The following is a 20179-nucleotide window of genomic DNA, read 5'->3' as shown; positions in this document are numbered from 1 at the left end:
AAATAATTTTATGAGATCTAATAATAAAAAAAGCTCCTAAACAAACAAAAGAGCTTCTGCTTGATGACCAGAGCGTCTAGAAGACAACCTTTAAAAGGGAAGATCTTTTCTACCAGCCACTGTGCTGATGGACACAACACCTGTCCAGGTGTCCTCCTGCCTCCTGAGGGCAGGTTAGACTCCGCCCCCTGTGGCCTCATAAAGAACCCGAGTTCCTGTGAAGAACCGGGTCCATCCTGACAGAAGGTCTGGAGCTCCTGCCTGGCCCTGAACCCCCTTAGATGTATTTATTATTATTATTATTATTATTATTATTATTATTATTATTATTATTATTATTATTTTATTATATTAATAGTGACAGTCTTTAGTGACCAATAAAATCAAGTTCCTTTGATGTTTTTCTGCCATTTGAACTCACTTCAAATCAAACACTTTCTCATCTTTTCAGGTTTTTAATATTTGAAGACATCAGAGAAAAATCATCCAGCATTTATCAACATGAGCTGACTGTGATCTTAGTGAGCACAAGCTGTGGGAACAACGATCCACAACATCGGGATCCTCTGGATCCTCTGGATCCTCTGGATCATCTGCACTCGTTCCCTTTGATGAGGAAGAAGGTCCCTGCAGCGACCCCGAGGAGACCCAAGGTCAGACCCAGACCACAGAAGACTGCAGGGCCAACTCCAGGCTGCTGCACCTCCACAGCTGCAGACATGCAAACACACATTAGCTGCCTGTCTGTCTGTCTGTCTGTCTGCCTGTCTGTCTGTCTGTCTGCCTGCCTGTCTGTCTGTCTGTCTGCCTGCCTGTCTGTCTGCCTGTCTGTCTGTCTGTCTGTCTGTCTGTCTGTCTGTCTGTCTGTCTGCCTGTCTGCCTGCCTGCCTGTCTGTCTGTCTGTCTGTCTGTCTGTCTGTCTGTCTGTCTGTCTGCCTGTCTGTCTGCCTGCCTGCCTGCCTGTCTGCCTGTTTCTGCCTGTCTGTCTGTGTTTAAATAACAGCAATAATAATAATAACAACATATCAGTGATAATAATGAACGGTAACAGTAATAACAGTAGTAATAACAACAGTAATAATCCCTCTCACTCCACATCCTGGTGTCCAGGCCGCTCAGCGCCGGGTGTTGGACCCTGCAGCTGTAAATGTCTCCCTGCTGGGGGACGAAGGCCAGTCTGGAGATCTGGGTGAAGGTTCCCTCTTTGTTGGGGTAGGGAACGTTGATGCTGGTCCCCTGGGTCACGTGCTCTCCGTTCCTGGTCCAGGAGACGTTAACGGGAGCCGGATAGAAGCCGGTCACGAAACAGATCAGAGTGTTCTGCTGACTCAGCTGGACTTCCTCTTTGGTGTAGATCACCGGACTGGTGGGAGCAACTGAACAAAGGCATCAGTCAGACGTCAGTAGGAGTTCACCTTGTTCTCAGCTGCAGAATGAACATTTTATCTTCATCATCAGTTATTCCAGAAGATTTCATAAACTGTATTAGTGGCTAAATTGTCTGTAGAATATTGATGCAGTTCAACTTATTCAGTCACAGATGGAGGACGGCGTGTTTTTACCTGTCTCTGGCGGCATGTCTTTGTTGCCTTTACGAACAACATCCATGTTGGATTTACAGATCTGCAGATTAGTCACAGCTGTGCTGTAGAAGCCTTCAAATGTGACAGGATCTATGAACGGAGGGGTGCCGTCGACTCCTTCTCCTTTACTGAAGTCTGCGTACCAAAGCTCTTCACCATCCAGACCAAACATGTCTTCTCCATCCAAGTCTGAACAGCCTGTGATACGAATGTCTTTATGTTGACCTGAGAAGAGAAAGACAACCTTCAGTCAGTCAGTCAGTCAGTCAGTCAGTCTGTCTGTCTGTCTGTCTGTCTGTCTGTCTGTCTGTCTGTCTGTCTGTCTGTCTGTCTGTCTGTCTGTCTGTCTGCCTGTCTGTCTGTCTGTCTGCCTGTCTGTCTGTCCAACACAAACTCACTGTCAGCAGAGACACCGAGGACGCAGCAGAGGATGAGGAGCAACATCTTCATCATCTACCTGTGGAGCTGAGCCAGTCTGTGACCAAGGCTGATCTGGTCTAACTGTGACCTGGTCCAACTCTGATCTGGTCTAACTCTGATCCGGTCTAACTGTGACCTGGTCCAACTCTGATCTGGTCTAACTCTGATCCGGTCTAACTGTGATCTGGTCTAACTGTGATCTGGTCTAACTGTGATCCGGTCTAACTGTGATCCGGTCTAACTGTGATCTGGTCTAACTCTGATCCGCTCTGAGGAAGTCTGACAGAAACTCGGCTGTTGTTGAACTTTCAAGACTTTGAGCAGCCAATCAGAGAGCAGAGCTGTGGTGACATCATCAATAACCAGGTAAAGGCTACAGCTCACAGAACCTGATATCAGCTCAGTCATCAATACTTCTGTTTAGGAATAATTTTCTTTTTATTAAATCTGTGGAGTAAGTAAACTTTCATTTAATCTGGAGAGATTTTATTATTTTAGATTTCAGTGAGGGATGAAAAGTTTTAATTCAGATTGAACAGAAAGTAAACACGTTTGTTCCAGAATACTGAGTATTTAGTGTTGGTGCCTTGATTTATTGGTATTTCAGTCAAACATTCAGAGCTGACGATGATCCCGTTGGAAATAAATGTAAATAAACAGGTTTAAATGAGAAATTTCATCTGAAGCTTCTGAAAGCACCAACACGGAAGATGTGAACATGAGCAGAACCTGAAGAACCTGATCCAAAGAGAAGGAACAAGTCTGGTGTCAGCTGATGCTCCAGGAACCTCAGCAGAAACTCTTGGACTCATGCTGCCATCAGGGGGCGGAGCCTGTTCAGATGGCGCTCTACCAAAACAGCTGTTTTTCTTCGTTAGCATGATGTAGCTTCACATGCTAAGGGTACTGTAGTGTTCTCGCTAGCCGTCCTGTGATTAGTATTTATATTACAGAAGACGTTGTATGAATAAAGAGTGATTAATTGATAAAGTCGTACCTCCGTTTTATAAATTAGTTTATTCTGAAAAATAGCTCATAATCCCAAATTCTTTAATCCGACATTAATATTCCCAGAACAAATGATAGAAAATAAATGAGACTGTTCACGTTATTCAAATAAAATCAAAGAAAAACAAGATTTCATGATAGAAAATGCTAACTTAGAGACGTTGTTGTTTTCTCATTATGTAACAACAGATTCTGATTGGAGGTCGACCAATCACAGCGCAGCCTCGTGCTGGGAGAGGATCGTATTCATGCCCACATTCGTTCTGGGTTTGATCCCTTTGAGATCCCTCTTAAAATCTTCTTGGATGAACACACACACACACACACACACACACACACACACACACACACACACACACACACACACACACAGGACACAACAATTAAGCCCTTCATGGACTTGTTGGGTGTTTGTAGTTTTCTAGATCGGTCCCTGGTCTGTGTAAAGGCCTGATTAGCAAAAACTGGTGGAAACAGGAACCAGATCAGGGTTCAACAGTCAGTGGAGATGAAGCTGAAGGAACCCAGATCCATTTAGAGGAAATGAAAGGTGTCTGTCACATTAATGATCAGGAGAAGCAGGAGACCAGCGACCATAAATGATGTTACTGATGAAGACACGCAGGAAGATCATGTGAAGATTGTTGCATGGAACAATGAGACCACATTAGTTTGAATTAAAAACATTCTGTTTGAAGAGAAACAGAACTGCAGCAGAACCGAGGCTCATCTGTCAAACATGGAGTCAACAAGAATCCTGCTGACACATCAGCCAACAATACTTTCATTTTAGAGTCATTTGGTTAAACTTGTTTATTCCGAGAGTGTGTGTGTGTGTGTGTGTGTGTGTGTGTGATGAAAGCGTCGGAGCAGTTCTTTCTTGTCTGGACACCTGAACGCAGCATCTCTGGAAAGTCCCAACAGTCGTCTTTCACTTCCTCTTCAGCCAGCAGCCAATCAGAGGCCGAGCTGCCGAGGCGTCATCAGTATCCAGCAGCAGCAGTTTGGTGCTGAACACCAGGGGAGGAGGAGGCGCCACGACGCCCCCTACAGGCCAGACGCCTTCGATAAAAGGTTTACACGCGCACAAGCAACGTGTTCTCAGGAAAAGATTCACTACATTAGAAATAAAACCGTGTTATATTGTTATTGTGCAGAGTTGCAGAAATAAATACACAAACGTGTTGACAATAAACAGAAAATAAATATTAATAACACGACCATGTGACCGCGCATGCTAATTTTAGAGCCAATCACGAAGCAGCCGTCTATTTTATCATCCGTCACTAGGCAACAGAACATTGAGGACGACCAGCCGTTACCAGAGACGCTGGTGCGCCACCTGCTGGGCAGCAGGTCCAAACTTGCACCCTGACATTATCACCATCTTGTTCTTTGATGGCTCAAACGACCTCCAGTAGCTGACAGGAAACGGTGGAACAAAGCTAAGCTAAGCTAGGCTAGCTTATACATAAATCACATGTTTAGAATTTGTGTTGAAGCCAATGAAACAGTTTGATCTTTACATTTCCAGTGATTTTCCCTTTACATGATCATGTTTGACATGTGTGACACCCAAACATGAGCCAATAACCAGCGACAGGTCCATCAGCTCTCCCAGGACAGTTTCTGCTCACCGTGATAATATGAAGAGCTTCCTGGAAGTTAGAACAAGCTGAAATTGTTCTTCTAGAATAAATAGTTCTATTAAAATGTCTCTTACAGAAACTCCTGAATGAAGCATGAAATTGTGTCACACTGCAGATGAACTGGGGAACTCAGGGTGTGTTGATGTGCAGACAGGTGAGCTGGAGGGGCGGAGTCAACCTGGTCAGGAAATCTCGATCTCCTCGACTGAACCTCTTTGATTCTGAAACGATAAAAGTTGTTCTTTAAGAACGCGGCACAGAACCCGTGACTGTCAGGTTCTACAGCTCCTAAAGGTTAGAGCTCCCCCTCGTGGACAAGAGCGGAACATCACTGTCCCACAGAGGAGACGTCACCTGTGATGTCATCAGCTAAATGGATAAACAACATGAGCGTCATCTCCATGGCAACGAGCGAAGAGGGTCGGAGTTTGTATACCATCGTTACCTTCTGATCTCTGTCTGTTGTGTCTCCTGCAGGTGAGCGCGAGCTGGCGACACACAACTTTACTGCTGCACACACACAACAGGAAGTGCAGGAGAGCGTCGGCACACACCTGGAAAATACACACGCATGAACACACACGCCGGTGCTCTGGGCTCACACAGGAAGTGGTACGCACCAAGCTCTGGCCCCAGGGGTACACCTCCACCTGGCCCCTGACTCGGAGCGCTCTCTGAAGCCCCTCCCACTGACGATCGTTCAGTCCCAGCAGGGGACGGACCAGAGCACCTGAGACCCAGACGTGAGCCTCACCTGTCCCGTCATCCAGCACCAGCCTGATGATCCAGAGAGAATGAAGTCAGACCAAGACCCTAAACCGGCTCCACTGGTTCAGATTCAGAACCACGTGAACATGATGTGATCCACCGACTGTAGGACCAGAGCAGCAGCACGGTTGTCATGGTGAACACTCCCCACCAGTCGTGGGGGGTGTTCACCACCTGACGGGTGTGCACGGGTCCACAGTTCATGATGGTACTTCCTGCTGTAGTTACTGATCATCCGAACAACAGAACAGTTCTCTGGGGAAGGTGGACAGAACCCGTCCAGGAACAGGTCTCACTTTGCTTTGGACTGAAAAACCGATGAGCTGGAGCAGCACCGAGGACCGGAACAGGACTGAGAGAGGGAGACAGAGCACAGCTGCTGAAGACACGTGGACACACAGACAGGTGGACACACAGACAGGTGGACACTGTCACCAAAGACACAGGGACACTGTCAACAAAGACACACGGACACTGTTAACGAAGACACACAGACACTGTCAACAAAGACACACGGACACTGTCAATAAAGACACATGGACACTGTCAATAAAGACACATGGACACTGTCAATAAAGACACAGGGACACTGTCACCAAAGACACATGGACACTGTCAATAAAGACACAGGGACACTGTCAATAAAGACACATGGACACTGTCAATAAAGACACATGGACACTGTCAATAAAGACACAGGGACACTGTCAATAAAGACACAGGGACACTGTCACCAAAGACACATGGACACTGTCAGTAAAGACACAGGGACACTGTCAATAAAGACACATGGACACTGTCAATAAAGACACAGGGACACTGTCAATAAAGACACAGGGACACTGTCAATAAAGACACATGGACACAGACACATGGACACTGTCAACAAAGACACACGGACACTGTCAACAAAGACACACGGACACTGTCAACAAAGACACACAGACACTGTCAACAAAGACACACAGACACACAGACACTGTCAACAAAGACACGTGGACACACAGACAGGTGGACACACAGACACATGGACACTGTCAACAAAGACACACAGACACTGTCAACAAAGACACACAGACACATGGACACTGTCAACAAAGACACGTGGACACACAGACACTGTCAACAAAGACACATGGACACTGTCAACAAAGACACAGGGACACTGTCAACAAAGACACATGGACACTGTCAACAAAGACACATGGACACTGTCACCAAAGACACGTGGACACTGTGACCAAAGACACGTGGACACTGTCAACAAAGACACGTGGACACTGTCAACAAAGACACGTGGACACTGTCAACAAAGACACATGGACACTGTCAACAAAGACACGTGGACACTGTCAACAAAGACACGTGGACACTGTCACCAAAGACACAGGGACACTGTCATCATCTGTGAGCACGTTACAGCACCTGTCTGTAGAGACCTCCACACAGCGAGCAGATCCACTGCAGTCGTACAAACAGGACACACACCACATGACCTTTGACCTGACCCACAATGAAGCTTGGCCCTGTACTTCCTGCCCACACACCAAGGTGCATGATGGGAGCTGGAGGAGGCTGGTTGGGGCTGAAATGTGAACACAAACACCAGGATGAAACCCTCGATCGATGCAGCAATGATCAGTGGAAACGCTGACGTGTTTTACCTGGAATCTCCCAACGAGACAACAGTGATGGAACTGACGGGCAAATAGCTGCAATACACACTTCCTGCCCTGAAATACACACACGCATGCACGCACAGTTCATCTACATCATTAAAAATGTGAAACATACAGGTCATTTTTGTGTGCGCAGGTGTGTTTTACCTGGACACCCTCCTCTGAAACTCAGAGAACAGCAGCGTGTTACCAGGCAACAAGCCAAGAGGGTAGGGAGTGTGGGTCAGATCCAGGTACACGCGGAGACTCCGCCCACTCTGGTCACAGACGGTGAGACGAACACCTGCTCAGTCAGACAAACAGTCATGTTTCCCTCTGCTCAGTTTGTTGACAATGTTTATTTAAATCAACAATTCCAGGTATTAACGTGACCTTTGTTTTTGTCTCCAGAGTCATTGAAACCATCGTTTACACTGATCCTGTCAATCAGCAGAGCCTGGAAACACACCAGGTCACAGCTAAAACACACACACACCCACACACACAGACACACACACACACACACACACCAGCCTTGGATCAATACTGACAGTCACAGTTGATTATCAGATCTGTGATGATCAAGAAATTAATTACCTGCATTCTAAAACCTCAGAGACAGAGAGGACCCTTTTTGAGGGAGCCTGAAGACACAGACAGAAAATAATTACCACTAAATCCAGTGATTCACCTGTCTGTAGCTGAGTGATTCACCTGTCTCTAGCTCAGTGATTCACCCACCTGTAGCTCAGTGTTTCACCCACAGTAGCTCAGTGTTTCACCTGTCTCTAGCTCAGTGATTCACCCACCTGTAGCTCAGTGTTTCACCTGTCTGTAGCTCAGTGTTTCACCCACTGTAGCTCAGTGATTCACCTGTCTGTAGCTCAGTGATTCACCTGTCTGTAGCTCAGTGATTCACCTGTCTGTAGCTCAGTGTTTCACCTGTCTGTAGCTCAGTGATTCACCTGGCTGTCGCTCAGTGATTCACCCACTGTAGCTCAGTGTTTCACCTGTCTGTAGCTCAGTGATTCACCTGTCTGTAGCTCAGTGATTCACCTGTCTGTAGCTCAGTGATTCACCCACTGTAGCTCAGTGATTCACCCACTGTCGCTCAGTGATTCACCCACTGTCGCTCAGTGATTCACCTGTCTGTAGCTCAGTGATTCACCTGTCTGTAGCTCAGTGATTCACCTCTCTGTAGCTCAGTGATTCACCTGTCTGTAGCTCAGTGATTCACCTGTCTGTAGCTCAGTGTTTCACCTGTCTGTAGCTCAGTGATTCACCTGGCTGTCGCTCAGTGATTCACCTGGCTGTCGCTCAGTGATTCACCCACTGTAGCTCAGTGATTCACCCACTGTAGCTCAGTGATTCACCTGTCTGTAGCTCAGTGATTCACCTCTCTGTAGCTCAGTGATTCACCTGTCTGTAGCTCAGTGATTCACCCACTGTAGCTCAGTGATTCACCTGTCTGTAGCTCAGTGATTCACCCACTGTACCTCAGTGATTCACCTGTCTGTAGCTCAGTGATTCACCCACTGTAGCTCAGTGATTCACCTGTCTGTAGCTCAGTGATTCACCTGTCTGTAGCTCAGTGTTTCACCTGTCTGTAGCTCAGTGTTTCACCTGTCTGTAGCTCAGTGTTTCACCTGTCTCTAGCTCAGTGATTCACCTGTCTGTAGCTCAGTGTTTCACCCACTGTAGCTCAGTGTTTCACCTGTCTCTAGCTCAGTGATTCACCCACCTGTAGCTTAGTGATTCACCTGTCTCTAGCTCAGTGTTTCACCTGTCTCTAGCTCAGTGATTCACCCACCTGTAGCTTAGTGATTCACCTGTCTGTAACTCAGTGTTTCACCTGTCTGTAGCTCAGTGTTTCACCTGTCTGTAGCTCAGTGATTCACCTGTCTCTAGCTCAGTGATTCACCTGTCTCTAGCTCAGTGATTCACCCACTGTAGCTCAGTGTTTCACCTGTCTCTAGCTCAGTGATTCACCCACCTGTAGCTCAGTGTTTCACCTGTCTGTAGCTCAGTGTTTCACCTGTCTCTAGCTCAGTGATTCACCTGTCTCTAGCTCAGTGATTCACCTGTCTCTAGCTCAGTGATTCACCCACTGTAGCTCAGTGTTTCACCTGTCTCTAGCTCAGTGATTCACCCACTGTAGCTCAGTGTTTCACCTGTCTCTAGCTCAGTGATTCACCCACCTGTAGCTCAGTGATTCACCCACAGTAGCTCAGTGTTTCACCTGTCTCTAGCTCAGTGATTCACCTGGCTGTCGCTCAGTGATTCACCCACTGTAGCTCAGTGTTTCACCTGTCTGTAGCTCAGTGTTTCACCTGTCTGTAGCTCAGTGTTTCACCTGTCTGTAGCTCAGTGTTTCACCTGTCTCTAGCTCAGTGATTCACCTGTCTGTAGCTCAGTGTTTCACCCACTGTAGCTCAGTGTTTCACCTGTCTCTAGCTCAGTGATTCACCTGTCTGTAGCTCAGTGTTTCACCTGTCTCTAGCTCAGTGATTCACCCACCTGTAGCTTAGTGATTCACCTGTCTGTAACTCAGTGTTTCACCTGTCTGTAGCTCAGTGTTTCACCTGTCTGTAGCTCAGTGATTCACCTGTCTGTAGCTCAGTGTTTCACCTGTCTCTAGCTCAGTGATTCACCTGTCTCTAGCTCAGTGATTCACCCACTGTAGCTCAGTGTTTCACCTGTGTCTAGCTCAGTGATTCACCCACTGTAGCTCAGTGTTTCACCTGTCTCTAGCTCAGTGATTCACCCACCTGTAGCTCAGTGATTCACCCACAGTAGCTCAGTGTTTCACCTGTCTCTAGCTCAGTGATTCACCCACCTGTAGCTCAGTGATTCACCCACAGTAGCTCAGTGTTTCACCTGTCTCTAGCTCAGTGATTCACCCACCTGTAGCTCAGTGTTTCACCTGTCTGTAGCTCAGTGTTTCACCTGTCTGTAGCTCAGTGTTTCACCTGTCTCTAGCTCAGTGTTTCACCTGTCTGTAGCTCAGTGATTCACCTGTCTGTAGCTCAGTGATTCACCTGGCTGTCGCTCAGTGATTCACCTGTCTGTAGCTCAGTGATTCACCTGTCTGTAGCTCAGTGATTCACCTGTCTGTAGCTCAGTGATTCACCTGTCTGAAGGCCGGCAGCAGCAAGGATTTTGTCAGCGTGTGAAACCTCCAATCAGGTTGGACCTGGAGGGTGGAGTCTGCGTGGAGCTCCACCCCTGACTGAGCAGAAACAGCCGAGCCAATCAGAACGCAAGGATCCTGGTGGACACAGACAGAAGCAGCAGCAGTTTAATGACAACACTGATTTCAGCTCAGGTCTGGATTAAATCAGGATGTATTTACCTGCGAGTTTGTTGCCACCAGTCGGTAGAAAGATCCAGGCTGAATTACAGGGAACCAGCGAACTGTCAATCCTGAAAATACCAGGAGCACCTGGAGGCAGAAATACAGGTGCATGATGGAGACATGAGGGCAGGACTTGGCTGTTTCCTCACCTTGCTCTCCGTTGTCGTCTCCTTCTCTGACATTGGTCTGTTTTGGGGATCCTGCCTCCATGTCACCACTGGCCCCATCACAGCAGCTTTGGCGCTGAAGCAGAGTACAAGGCCCACGTCTGCCTCATTTAAACCAGCATTCCTCCATGACACCCCCTCCTTGTGCTCCACTCTAATCACCATGGAGACACACTGCCACCCACTAACTGGACCAGTGGCCATGGCAGCAGAGGGGACCCAGGGTGGAACTGTTGGTTCTTCTTCCAACTTTCTTTTCTTCTGACCTCCAATTTCCCCTTCTTGCATTCTCTCCATCTTCCCTGAGACATCAGCAGCTAAGTCCCGCCCCTTCTGGTGCAGGTGTGTCTCCATGGCAACAGAGGGACTCAGGATGTGGACATGGTCCACAGAAAACTGCAGGTAGACTCTGTCTCACACAGACACAAAGACACAAGCATTCATTTTTTGAAGAGGGGTGTGTGTGTGTGTGTGTGTACATGTGTGTGTGTGTGTACATGTGTGTGTGTGTGTACCTGCAGTTTTTGTGTGTGATGTACTTCTCCTGGTCCAGGTGTTGAAAGGAGGGAAAATCAGATTGAATAAATCTCTCCGTCACGACCATGAACTCCAGGACACACACCAGACAACCTGTAACACACAATATTTCAGCTGACTGTGCATGTTCGTGTGTGTGTGTGTGTGTGTGTGTTGTACCTATCCAGGCAGTGTTGCAGGCTGTCTTCTGTCCCTCGTCCTCTCCATGGTTTGTCTCCGTGGCGACGCATGCTACAGCTGCTGTTCCATCCCTCAGCTGCAGAGTAAGTTCTGATGTCTTCGATGGAAGCTCCAGGATGCCAACCAACAACAGGGGGCGCCGTCTGCGTGGGGACACACTTCACATTAACACAACAGATCTATGATTCATGCTGCAAATGTGCTTGTTCAGACAAAACTGTCAAAAAGGTGATTAAAAAGCTTCATAGATTTGTGATGAACACAAACAGAGTTGCATGTTTATTTAGGAGTTTATGGTCAACAATAAATAACGTGTCCAATTATTTAATGTTTAATGTTGTCATTATTGAAAATGATCTGTATAAATTTGTAATTCACAAAGTTTGTGTGAAACTAGCAACCTTGGATCTCAGTGGTTTACCTGAGCCTGCTGCCAGTCTGGACATTAAAGGACCAGGACAGCATCGTGTTGATCTGTGACCTGGTCAGACTGGACCCACCATCAGGCAGCAAAGACTCCAGCGATACTGAAGACCAGCAATCCAGAAGAGACTGGCAGAGCTCCGAAACACTGACGTACTGAGGACGAGCGGGGTCGACTCTGTACTGCAGAGACACAGGGGACACAGCTGGGTCAACACTACTACAGAGACACAGGAGACACAGCTGGGTCAACACTACTACAGAGACACAGGAGACACAGCTGGGTCAACACTACTACAGAGACACAGGAGACACAGCTGGGTCAACACTACTGCAGAGACACAGGGGACACAGCTGGGTCGACACTACTGCAGAGACACAGGGGACACAGCTGGGTCAACACTACTACAGAGACACAGGGGACACAGGGGACACAGCTGGGTCGACACTACTACAGAGACACAGGGGACACAGGAGACAACAGGACAGAGGTGTATCTACCTGTGTCAGTGGACAGGTGTGAGGCTCATCCAGCATCTCAGAGTAAATGTTTCTCCTTTCTTTGTCTACTCTTTCTCGTCTCCAGACCAACGCCATCAGTTTCCATGACAACATACACACACAGTGCTTCAACATACGGGGAACCAGACTAGGAAGAAAGAATAATCAGTCACCATAACCCAGCAACCATGTGACCATTTGCTCTGTGGTTTCACCTGTGTGACAGCTGGGAGCTCAGGTGGCAAACCCACAGGTACTCACAAATACCCATGTTTTTCTCCAAGAGCAGTCGTGGTAACACCCCATCACAGGGGCAGCTGGAGCCAGCTGGGGGCCCTGACACTTTGCTGAAGGAGGAGATCTTGAGTGTCGAACGAAGGCAGGTGCAGAGGATGCTGGGAGGAAAGTCGGGACTGGGCCGGAACAGGAAGTGGACGTGAGTAATCTGCAGTGAGATGTGAAACTCATGTAAAATGAATAACCTGTAATTGTTAATAGCAGAAACAAACCTCTAGTTGTTCCTACCCACAATGCTTTCTCCAGGTAAAGATGACAGAGACAGGAAAGAGAAGCAAACCATATCCCGAAACTCACCTGCACCGAGTCCCCCGCTCTCAGCTCCCTCCTTAAAGGTGGCTGATAGGCAAGGCACAGACCCACCTTCCCGTCCATCACATATAAACCTGCCGCCGCGCTCACAACCTCTGTCACTGTGCCCTGAGAGAAGAGGGGTGGGGCTTACCACAAAGGTAGATGTAAGACAGCCAATCACAGCTCAGCATTGTCTGAAAGTCACCTGGTAATTGATGATTCTGGATTGCTTGGTTCTGGTGAACATTCTCTGAGACTCTTCAGTGTCGTCGTCATTGATACATGACATCACTAGTGAGGGGGGCGTGTCCCCCTGAGGGTCAGCACGCGAGTCTTCTCGAGGACCTTGTGAGTAGTTTGTGTGGATTTCAGAGTGATCAGTCACAGCCAAGATGCTGTTTCCTTTCCATCCTCGCAAGGCACAAACACGCAGCGACGTCACACACACACGATCACCAACACACAAACAGTCACTCCACCACAACCTGCTGCTCTCCTGCAACCAAGCACAGACAGATCCAGACGGGTCAGAAGGTCATCTTGGCTGGAGAGTTGCAGGGCCGTCCCTGAGACGAGTGTCCTACCTTGACGAGAACAGGGAGACGGTGAGTGTCGTCTGTCAGCGAGAAGCAGAAGAAGGACGTTCCAGCCACGCGGAGCAGAGCGCAGACTGAAGCCACATGACCACACACGGACAAACGCCGTCCCCGAGGGCTGAAGGACAGAAACACGGAGGCAGCTTACGTGATCTTGATGTGAACAGTCTCCTGTAAACTTTCCCTCTAAACAAGTCTGATGGCTGAGCTCCCTTCCAGGCAGCTTCCTCCCCCTGACACTCTCCCGTGGTTCCACGTTCATGTCTGCACTTGTGGCGTGTGTTTATAAACAGGGTGTAATTACAGCCGTTTGCCCGCTGTGGCATTAATAATATGCATTTCCTATTCTCTTAAATACAGGAGAGAGATACCTGCTGGAGAGATAACCTGCTGCTTCTCGCACTCCAACAGCTCTGGTGAGATCCATCCTCTGCTCGGGGGCAGGACGGAGAAGGACAGGAGAACCAATCAGTTCCACGTGTCCTCCAGCGCCTTTCTGCTCCTGCTCTGATCCACTGTGGGGGATGTAGTTCCAGTTAGGAAAGAGGACAGGATGATGCAGCCACAGTGGAGAAAAAGACACACCCTAAAGGGACAGGCAGAAACGGACAACTTTAAATATGACTGTTGCGCCCAAACCCACAGATGGACAGCAGAAGAGAGCACCCACCTCACACCGGACACTCCCACTGGTGTCTGTCACCCTCCATCCTCCCGCCTGCCCCTCTTCTAAGCAGCCAGTTAGCAGCAGGTTCACCCGCTGTAGAGGCTGGTGACCTGGCGGTGAACGCTCTGCCTCTTTCAGCCATGCTCGCTGCTGACTGGTGCTCCAGGAGAGACGGCTGACACAAGGCAAGTGTTGCTGGGAGACCAGCTCGGAGATGGAGACCAGCCTGGAGTCAAGTTAGGGAAGCGTCAGTCAACATCCTCCGCAGCAAAACCTGTCTTTTCCCCTGAGGTCTTACCTGTAGCTGACAGGTAAAGTGTGTGAAACACACATGTTCTCCTCTATCTTTGTGACCACACACATTGCAAGATCTTGACAACACACACCTCCACCTGCAACACATTGTAAGTGGATAAAATGAGGAAGGAAATGTTGGACAGCAACCTGGAGCAGAAAGAGCCTTCCTGAGCTGGCTCATGCGTCCCCAGTATTACAGTCATCAAGTCACCCCAGATGCTGACTGGACCACTAACCTGTCACACAAGTGTCAGCAGCAGGTCCAGTGAACTTAGAAACAAGAGGAAAAAGATGTTGACTAATGAAGCTGAAGATTTCCTGTAACCACTTGGACTCCTGCAGCAAATAGAGAAATCAAGTAAGAGTAGTAGAGTAGATGGTGAAATGTAATCATCCCAAATTCAGAAGCAGTTAGACTTTACTGACGGCCTCGCTTTTGTATCTGAAGTGATCCAGAAATCGATCCATGTCCTCATCCCCAAACGGACAAAGTCCAGGCGATCCCTGCGCGTCGTTCACAAAAGTAACGAGAAATCTTGTCAAATAGACGCTCCCGCAAAAAGCTTCAAGCGTTACTTCCTGTTTAACTACGGAATCCGGAATGGCTCAAAATTCATTGCATCCAAGAGCAATGCACGCGTGCACCAAGGACAAGTTTATAGCGACTCCCAGCGGCAGTGAGAAGAACTGCAATAAGAGCGAGTGACGGGGGAATTTCATATTCTAGGGATAAAATATTAAAAGTCGAAATTATTTTGTGATTAAAGGTTTCAAATGAGAAATTCGGTTGTGCAATTATTTCAAATTAATTCTTAAGATGTTCCATCCCATCAGGGATAATTCTAAAGTTGACAGTGTTAAACAGTTATATAGATATATATTTTTAAAAACTACAACCAATAAGTACAGAGTGTGATTAGTTAGTAAAATATTAGTTTGAATTAGCGTGAATCAAGTTCAAATTTATGACCAATGCCGGTGGGGAGCACAGGTTTTTGGGTTCTATCACTTGCGTGTTTGAGGAGAACTTGTTTTTCCAGGGAGGAACCAGGAGGAGGTTCTGAAACGGGACTGTGAAGCCAGTTCTCCGGAAAATTAAGAACTCCACTGTGACACTGTCAATTGTCAGTAAACTCTAAACTGTCGTCTCTGGGGGTTATTATTTCTCATCCTTTCATTATCTCATCAAATAATTGTGTTTTCCACCTTTCGCTTAATATTTATAGTTCTCCCATCTTCGTGTGGATGATGATACCGTCGGAAGCTTGGAAATAACTAAAAACACCACGTCAAAATCAGGGTGCTCGTTGGTTTATTAATGACTGTGTTTTTATCTAATCCAGTTAATAACGCCACTCCAGCCACAGCTGAACACAAAGAATAAAGACGTCCATGTTCATCCTCCTTCTTTGCTGCCTTCCGCCCTCCTTCAGCTCGTCACTGGTTGGTAGATCGAGTTGACGTACAGGGAAATTCATCAATCAGGCGCAGGAACAGACGCTGGTCCCGCCCATTTTTAGACGAGCGTCCCCGCCCAGTTCACGCGCTAGCGTGGGCGTGGCCCAATCTAGACTTGCGTGGCCGCCGACCAACGGCAGAGAGACACTGTTTATTGCCACGCCCACGACAGCCCGTCAGGGCCCCGCCCACTGAATAGGAACAACCAACAGGGGCGTTGTTGGTGGGCGTGGCGCGGCTCCAGCTCGTCCCAGTTTGAAAGTGAACCGACGTCTCCAGTCGCTGCTTCAGCCACCGAATACAACAAGAGCCCGTGAATCTAAACCCTGTTCAGAGTTTGCTCCAGACCACAGCCGGCCCTCTTCACCAGTGAGTACCCCCGTTCACGGCTCGGGCACGTCGGACAGCTGCTTGTGTCTGACGTGCCCGATCACAAACAGTCCATTACTGGGATGTGTTAAAATGGCCACTGAGGTGGTCGCGGAGAGGCGGAGGGTTCGGTTCTGCTTCTCTGTTTGTCACCTGTGGACTCCGCCAGATGTTTGATGCTGAACACGAAGGGCCCATTAAGGTGCTGGATGCCAGCAGCGCGCCCGGTCCCCTCCATAGCTGACCTCTGTCGGAGACCCGGAGCCTCCTCTGAAAATGCGTAGCTGCTCACCTGACTGCATATTTTCACTCTAAACGGGGCGTTCGGGTGGGAAGCGAAGCAGCGGATCCGCGCGTTCGTGCTCCGGGTTTGTCAGCCTGCCGAGCGGGGAAAGCGCTCATTTTGGCTGTCAGGAGCGATCAGCCCACCACTGGCGGAGGGGGATGGGGCGGCTAGCTCCGCAGAGGGCGGGAAGCAAATGGTGGTCCCATTGTTCTGTTAGCGCGGCTAAGCTAACGGGCTAACCGCGGCGCGTCCGGACGACGGGCGCGCAGCGGCGGGTTCCTTCATGTGTGCCGCTCGGAGGCGCCTTCGCCGGCCGAGCGGAGCCCGTCTCCATCGGCGTGTCCCGGCTCCGGAAGACAACACGGCCGGGTCGTGTGTGGGTCGGTGGGCCTCCAACCCGCAGGCTTAGAAGATGGATCCCCACTTTGTTCTCTTTGTTATTCACAGCCAGCCGCGGTCCTGCCGACGGTCCGTTATCTAAGCCTGCCTGGTTCCGATCAAACAGCCCCGCAACATTAAACACCATCCATCAGCATTTGTCCAGGAAATAAAAGACAAATATTGATTTTATCAGTAATATTCGATACACAGGTTAAAGTGCAATTCCACTCAAATATGTGTAAAATGCTCCTTAAATGATTGTTTACATGCACATAATGACTTAAATGTGTTTTAAAGCTTTTTCCTTACATTGTGATGGAAGTTTAAGATTATTGGTGCCATTCTTCAAAAGTACATATGATCATTATTCCTGTCGTTTTATTATAAATTGGACGTTTTGGGCCGTTATTCCCATTAAAGACAAATAAAACAGTTTGCTGCCATGGAGGCATTAAAGTTGGCATTTCAAAAGTTCCACGTCAATTTAGGGGTCCTGGCGACCTGTGGGTGAATTTCTGCTGGTGTTGTCTTCATTCTCTAATCTCTGTTTTTAGGCCGCCACTATGATGCGTAAAGACGTCAATAAACCCAAGGGGAAGACGTCAGCATACGCCTTCTTCGTGCAGACGTGCAGAGAGGAGCACCGGAAGAAAAACCCAGAGCAGTCGGTCAACTTTGCCGAGTTCTCCAAGAAATGTTCCGAGAGATGGAAGGTGAGAGCCGTGTTGGTCGATGGCCGAGTGTTTGGTGCAGTCGGGGGGTGTTTGCTGGGTGTTGGACAGATTGGTACCAAACGCAACAGGAAATGACACATGCCAAGAATGTTGACATTCATTAAATATTGGAAATGGTTTGATCATTAATTATGTTTCTCCTTTGCTTTTGTTGGTTTTCAGAACAGAATAATTAAAAACAAAGTTTGTACCTTTACAAATGTAATGTTGTTGATGAATAAAAATGTAGAATCTTTGCTCTCCACACCACCGAGCCGGAGTCATCGGCTTGTTGATATGAGGAGTCCGCAGCCCGCCTCGTCGCCATGGCGATAGCATCAGGCCAAGCCTTGCGTTGCAGGAGCGCTGCAGCTCTCCAAACTCTCCCAAAGTCCAGGTGGAATCAGCGTGAGGTGGTTGCACAGCATGCGTAACGGTGCCGTGTGCTGTGGTTTCAGGGTCTGTCTGCCAGCGATAAGAAGTGTTTCGAAGACATGGCCAAGGCCGACAAGGTCCGCTACAACAGGGAGATGAGGGATTATGTTCCCCCAAAGGGCTTCGGAAAGAGGGGGCGCAAGAGGAAAGACCCCAACGCACCCAAGAGACCACCGTAAGTCCATGACAAGAAAAGGCCCCGAGACTGGTGCAGAACCGGAGCAGAACCACACCTGTGGACTGTACCTGTTCAGAAACAGTCAGATAGAATGTTGGATCCGACTGGACCCGTAGTTTGGGTTTTGTGTGTTTGTGTTTGGAGCTGATCCATTTTTAAATCACAGATGATCTTTCGTGGAGTCATCCTGTCTGGACCCGTCAGGTTCAGGCCTTCAGTTAGTCAGCACAGCACAGTGAAGGTTCACAACTCAAACGGACCTCTGACCCGTGTGTCTGGTGACCAGGACGGAGACGACAGTCCCAGCGGGCCTCGCGACCTCCTGACCTCTTGTCCTGTTAATGTAGGATATCAGTGCTTCCTAGTAAGCGCCAGTGAGGTGCAGCTAGGGACTGTTAGCACAGCCGGGTCTCGGCTGACGCGTCGCTCTTGTGTTGCAGGTCCGCGTTCTTCGTGTTCTGCAGTGAGTACCGTCCCAGCGTGAAGCAACAGTATCCGGGTTTGTCCATCGGCGACTGCGCAAAGAAACTCGGCGAAATGTGGAGCAAACTGACTCAGTCTGAGAAGCAGCCGTACGAGGAGAAGGCACAAAAACTGAGGGAGAAATATGACCGGGTGAGAGGCTGTTGCCATGGAGATGCCGACGACACAAGGCTCCTGGTAAACCCTGATCCTGATTGTGTTTCCTGTGTGTGACAGGACATGGTGGCGTACCGCGGCGGTGGGTCATATGCAGCCAGGAACCCCGATTCTTCAGCTCAGGGAGGGGAAGAAGAGGAGGAGGACGAAGGAGAAGAGGAGGAGGAGGAGGAGGAAGATGATGAGTAGAGAGGAAGAGCTGCAACTGAGTGTGAGCGTGCATGTGTGTGTTTCAGTGCTCGGTTCGAGACAGGTGACTTGGCCAAATAAGGTGCAGCAAATGACAAAACAGGAAACTGAGTGGGCTGTGGAGTACAGGAAGTAAACCTTTCAAAGTAAAATGCATTTAGGTTTATCAGCTCATCCAGTCATTTACATCTGTTGGGTCATGTGATCACCTGAGTTTGGAACCTGGCCACAGTGAAACACACACGGTGTGAGAGTGTGTGTGTGTATGTATGTGTGCGCGCGTGCATATGATGAGGTCATCCGATGTTGACACCAGAGGATAGTAATGTAACCCCCACCCCTCACTTTTACCCCTCCATCAGCCCTGTGTGTTACCATGGAAACCAGTGCTCCCACTCATCATCATGTTTTTTATTTTCGTACTGAAGTTTATTGCCGTTTGTTTTGTTGTTCACTGTCAAAGTAGAAACGTCAACTTTTATAATAAAACATGAAAACAGCCGTTTTGTTCTTCACGTTACCCAGAATCCCCTCTGCTCGGCGATAAACGCACACTTGCTCCGCCCGGCTGCTAACACATTTGGATGATCTGAAGGGGCCAAAAGATTTCTAGTTTTGGTCGAGTGTAATGTAAGGACACATTTGCATTGGTCGGTGATATTTTATTTCATGTCAGTTTAACTGAACCACGTTTCTACAGTAAAACTGCTCTTGAATTTTGATTTGGAGACCAAAGGTGAGAGATTTTGGCATCAGCTGAAGTTTGCAGCGGTGATATGTGTCCTGTTGGCTTTAAACGTCGCAGTAAAAGTTGCCAGATTTTAAATCCGATTTTGTCCGGGGGGTTGCGGTAGTGTCGTACAGCGCCGCGGCCGCCAGGGGGCGCCACCGCGATGCATTATTCATCTGGTTATATAAGAATTACGTAACAAGTTAAAACCAGAACAGTTTCTTCTCTTTACATCTACAACAAAGCGACAGTTCAGGTTTTCTGTTCTACAAAACCACAACACATCTGTTAGAATAAAAGTGAGGATGGTGCTTTTTGTAACGCACCTAGTAACAATTTTGATTGTAAAAGACGCTATAAATAAAGATGAATCCAACAGTTAGATTCAAATTAGCCCCATT

At 48.3% G+C, this 20179-nt stretch overlaps 3 protein-coding genes across 3 annotated transcripts; 1 reads left to right on the top strand and 2 right to left on the bottom strand.

Moving 5' to 3' along the window:
- Positions 1-439: 439 nt before the first annotated feature.
- LOC101070107 (HLA class II histocompatibility antigen, DR alpha chain-like) lies at positions 440-2262 on the bottom strand. Its single transcript, XM_029840064.1, has 4 exons — positions 1982-2262; positions 1563-1808; positions 1092-1376; positions 440-711 (listed from the first exon to the last, which is right to left on the bottom strand). Exons 1-4 carry the CDS (start codon positions 2034-2036, stop codon positions 590-592), a joined length of 708 nt encoding a protein of 235 aa, XP_029695924.1. The 5' UTR covers positions 2037-2262; the 3' UTR covers positions 440-589.
- A 1551-nt stretch (positions 2263-3813) lies between these two features.
- ctc1 (CTS telomere maintenance complex component 1) lies at positions 3814-15437 on the bottom strand. Its single transcript, XM_029839974.1, has 25 exons — positions 14827-15437; positions 14637-14736; positions 14402-14495; positions 14107-14329; positions 13808-14022; positions 13425-13554; positions 13046-13336; positions 12844-12966; positions 12465-12694; positions 12250-12397; positions 11747-11931; positions 11305-11468; positions 11124-11238; positions 10591-11017; positions 10439-10528; positions 10217-10354; positions 7684-7730; positions 7480-7565; positions 7255-7390; positions 7093-7161; positions 6854-7013; positions 5725-5780; positions 5281-5437; positions 5106-5214; positions 3814-4881 (listed from the first exon to the last, which is right to left on the bottom strand). Exons 1-25 carry the CDS (start codon positions 14866-14868, stop codon positions 4790-4792), a joined length of 3627 nt encoding a protein of 1208 aa, XP_029695834.1. The 5' UTR covers positions 14869-15437; the 3' UTR covers positions 3814-4789.
- Positions 15438-16071: 634 nt separating this feature from the next.
- Positions 16072-19550, top strand: hmgb2b (high mobility group box 2b). The gene is made up of 5 exons (XM_003978608.3): positions 16072-16227; positions 17449-17607; positions 18066-18217; positions 18661-18835; positions 18920-19550. Exons 2-5 carry the CDS (start codon positions 17458-17460, stop codon positions 19046-19048), a joined length of 606 nt encoding a protein of 201 aa, XP_003978657.1. The 5' UTR covers positions 16072-16227; positions 17449-17457; the 3' UTR covers positions 19049-19550.
- Positions 19551-20179: the final 629 nt, after the last annotated feature.

This window comes from Takifugu rubripes, chromosome 8 (genome assembly GCF_901000725.2).
Source record: "Takifugu rubripes chromosome 8, fTakRub1.2, whole genome shotgun sequence".
Taxonomy (NCBI): domain Eukaryota; kingdom Metazoa; phylum Chordata; class Actinopteri; order Tetraodontiformes; family Tetraodontidae; genus Takifugu; species Takifugu rubripes.
The sequence above is the reverse complement of the archived record's forward strand: the minus strand, read 5'-3'. Positions and strand labels throughout refer to the sequence as shown.

Coding starts and splice junctions, on each gene's coding strand:
- LOC101070107 (XM_029840064.1), bottom strand. CDS start 2,036: ATGATGAAGATGTTGCTCCTCATCCTCTGCTGCGTCCTCGGTGTCTCT. Junction 1,809..1,981: donor CCTCGGTGTCTCTGCTGACA/GTGAGTTTGTGT, acceptor TTCTCTTCTCAG/GTCAACATAAAGACATTCGT. Junction 1,377..1,562: donor AGACATGCCGCCAGAGACAG/GTAAAAACACGC, acceptor GCCTTTGTTCAG/TTGCTCCCACCAGTCCGGTG.
- ctc1 (XM_029839974.1), bottom strand. CDS start 14,868: ATGGATCGATTTCTGGATCACTTCAGATACAAAAGCGAGGCC. Junction 14,737..14,826: donor TCAGATACAAAAGCGAGGCC/GTCAGTAAAGTC, acceptor TATTTGCTGCAG/GAGTCCAAGTGGTTACAGGA. Junction 7,391..7,479: donor CTCTGGAGACAAAAACAAAG/GTCACGTTAATA, acceptor CTGACTGAGCAG/GTGTTCGTCTCACCGTCTGT.
- hmgb2b (XM_003978608.3), top strand. CDS start 17,458: ATGATGCGTAAAGACGTCAATAAACCCAAGGGGAAGACGTCAGCATAC. Junction 17,608..18,065: donor AATGTTCCGAGAGATGGAAG/GTGAGAGCCGTG, acceptor CTGTGGTTTCAG/GGTCTGTCTGCCAGCGATAA. Junction 18,836..18,919: donor TGAGGGAGAAATATGACCGG/GTGAGAGGCTGT, acceptor TGTGTGTGACAG/GACATGGTGGCGTACCGCGG.